At 49.4% G+C, this 2878-nt stretch overlaps 1 protein-coding gene across 1 annotated transcript; it reads left to right on the top strand.

Moving 5' to 3' along the window:
- The first annotated feature begins 1475 nt into the window (after positions 1-1475).
- LOC108294978 (40S ribosomal protein S10-like) lies at positions 1476-2067 on the top strand. Its single transcript, XM_037734398.1, has one exon. The coding sequence runs from the start codon at positions 1509-1511 to the stop codon at positions 1953-1955; it is 447 nt and encodes a 148-aa protein (XP_037590326.1). The 5' UTR covers positions 1476-1508; the 3' UTR covers positions 1956-2067.
- The last annotated feature ends 811 nt before the right edge of the window (positions 2068-2878 follow it).

The following is a 2878-nucleotide window of genomic DNA, read 5'->3' as shown; positions in this document are numbered from 1 at the left end:
GATCTCAGCTCACTGCAGCCTCTGCTCCCCACCCCCACGTTTAAGCAATTCTCTTGCCTCAGTCTCCTGAGTAGCTGGAGTTACAGGCACCCACCACCACATGTGACTAATTTTTATATTTTTAGTAGAGAGGGGTTTTCACCGTGTTGGCCAGGCTGGTCTTAAACTCCTGACCTCAGGTGATCCACTCGCCGTGGCCTCCCAAAGTGCTGGCATTACAGGCGTGAACCACCACACCCGGCCGATATTTATATTTCTATAAGGCAAGAAAAATACAGGAAAACCAAAGACTCACGTACCCATCAATCCAGCCTAAAAAATAGAACAGTACCAGTAGCCCTGAAGGCTTCTAGACACATACAGTGCACTGAAATAATCGGAATTAGCTGTCAACAGTTACAAATTGGGACATTTCACACAAAAATCTGGATTTCCAGCCTTTCTTGAAAAAGCTGGCACCACTGTGCCTATGTTCCCATAGGGAAATACGGGGCTGGCCTGCATGGAATGGCCATGCGGATCACCCCATCCCACCGTTATCTGTTCTCTGCTGCCTCCTCCATGCACATGACCAGCCCTGGAGGCACCTGCGTTGGTAACCCCTGCCATGCGTTTCCTTTCTGAATTGGCTCCTTCTCCCTAGATGCTGTTCAAGCTCTCCATTTCCCTAGTTCTCCTGCCGCTGCTTTGGGATATCTCCTTTCCTAGTGGAGCAGGACCTTTAAGAGGCACTAGAAGGCCAGGCAAGGTGGTTCATGCCTATAATCCCAGGATATTGAGGGGCTGAGATGGGAGGATCACTTGAGCCCAGGAGTTCGAGACCAGCCTAGGCAACATAATGAGATGCCATTTCTACCAAAAAAAAAATTTTAACCTAGCCAGGCATGGAGGTGCACATCTGTGGTCCTAGCTACTCAGAAGGCTGAGGCAGGAGGTTCACTTGAGTCCAGGAGTTCCAGGATACAATGAGCTATGATCATGCCACTGCAACTCCAGTAAGGGTGACAGAGTGAGATCCTGTCTCTTTAAAAAAAAAAAAAGTACAAACCACAGTGCTTCAGATAGTCATAAAAAAAAAGAAAAAGAGCCATTAGGCTCCATGGAGATGTGCAGACAAGGAGAAACTGTCTGCCTTCAATGGAAGAGTATCCATGGAGGAAAATGACCTGTGGACCGGGCACGGCGGCTCACACCCATAATCCCAGCACTTTGGGAGGCTGAGGCGGGAGGATCACTTGGGGCCAGGAGTTTGACACCAGCCTGGCAAACATGGTGAAACCCCGTCTCTACTAAAAATACAAAATTTAGCTGGGCATGGTGGTGCACGCCTGTAATCCCAGCTACTCAGGAGGCTGAGGCAGAAGAATCACTTGAACCTGGGAGGTGGAAGCTGCAGTGAGCAAAGATTGCTCCATTGCACCAGCCTGGGTGATAGAGTGAGACTCTGTCTCAAAAAATAAAAAATAATAGCCTTTCCAGCCCTGGACCCGGACTCTACAGCCGCCAAGATGTTGATGCCTAAGAAGAACCGTATTGCCATTTATGAACTCCTTTTTAAGGAGGGAGTCATGGTGGCCAAGAAGGATGTCCACATGCCTAAGCACCCGGAGCTGGCAGACAAGAATGTGCCCAACCTTCATGTCATGAAGGCCATGCAGTCTCTCAAGCCTCGAGGCTACGTGAAGGAACAGTTTGCCTGGAGACATTTCTACTGGTGCCTTACCAATGAGGGTATCCAGTATCTCGGTGATGACCTTCATCTGCCCCTGGAGATTGTGCCTGCCACCCTACACTGCAGCCGTCCAGAGACTGCCAGGCCTCGGCCTAACGGTCTGGAGGGTGAGCAACCCGCAAGACTCACAAGAGGGGAAGCCGACAGAGACACCTACAGATGGAGTGCTGTGCCACCTGGTGCCGACAAGAAAGGTGATGCTGGGGCTGGGTCAGCAACCTAATTCCAGCTTAGAGGCGGATTTGGTCGTGGATGTGGTCAGCCACCTCAGTAAAACTGGAGAGGATTATTTTGCATTGAATACACTTACAGCCAAAAAAAACCTTAAAAATAAATAATAAGGCTGGGTGTGGTGGCTCATGCCTGTGATCCTAGCACTTTGGGAAGCTGAGGCGGGTGGATCACCTGAGGTCAGGAGTTCAAGACCAGCCTGGCCATCATGGTGAAACCCCATCTTTAAAAAAATAAACAAATAAATAAATAAAAGTAAATAAATAAATAATAAATACCTTGATAGTCACGTCTAGACTGGTGTTTGAGCAAATATTTGGGTGCCGTGACCTAGCCAAGTTGACACATTAAAATTAACTGTTTTTCATTGGCTGGGTGAGTGTGTATGCAGGGATTGGAAGGTGGAAACACAGGTGCCAGAAGGGGGCGTGGTGAACAAAGGTGCCGAGGTGGGAAGAGGCTGAGCACTCTCAGAGAATCGAGAGAAGCCCAGCGGAGGAGCAAAAAGTACAGCATGGGGGTGACGTGGTAGAAGGGGGCAAAGTGCACAAGAGGGGTGGGGAACCGTGGAGGACAGGAGCAAACGTGACGGGATGAGCGCTAGGTCCACAAGAACCTTGAATGCCGTGGGAGGTGTCAGAGGTTTTCAAGCAAGGAAGTGGCACAACAGGACTGTGTTCAAGAAGAAAACTCTGGTAGACACATAAAGGGTAAGGTCGAGGGGGACAGATTGGAAAGTTCTTCCGGACAAATGATCCAGGTTTTTTTGTTGTTTGTTCGTTTGCTTTGAGATGGAGTTTCACTCTTTCACCCAGGCTGGAGTGAAGTGGTGCAATCTCGGCTCACTGCAACCTCTGCCCCACAGGTTCAAATGATTCTCCTGCCTCAGCCTCCTGAGTAGCTGAGATTACAGGT

Source organism: Cebus imitator, unplaced genomic scaffold (genome assembly GCF_001604975.1).
Source record: "Cebus imitator isolate Cc_AM_T3 unplaced genomic scaffold, Cebus_imitator-1.0 Scaffold613, whole genome shotgun sequence".
Classification (NCBI taxonomy): Eukaryota; Metazoa; Chordata; class Mammalia; order Primates; family Cebidae; genus Cebus; species Cebus imitator.
This window is presented reverse-complemented; position numbering and strand designations above follow the sequence as displayed.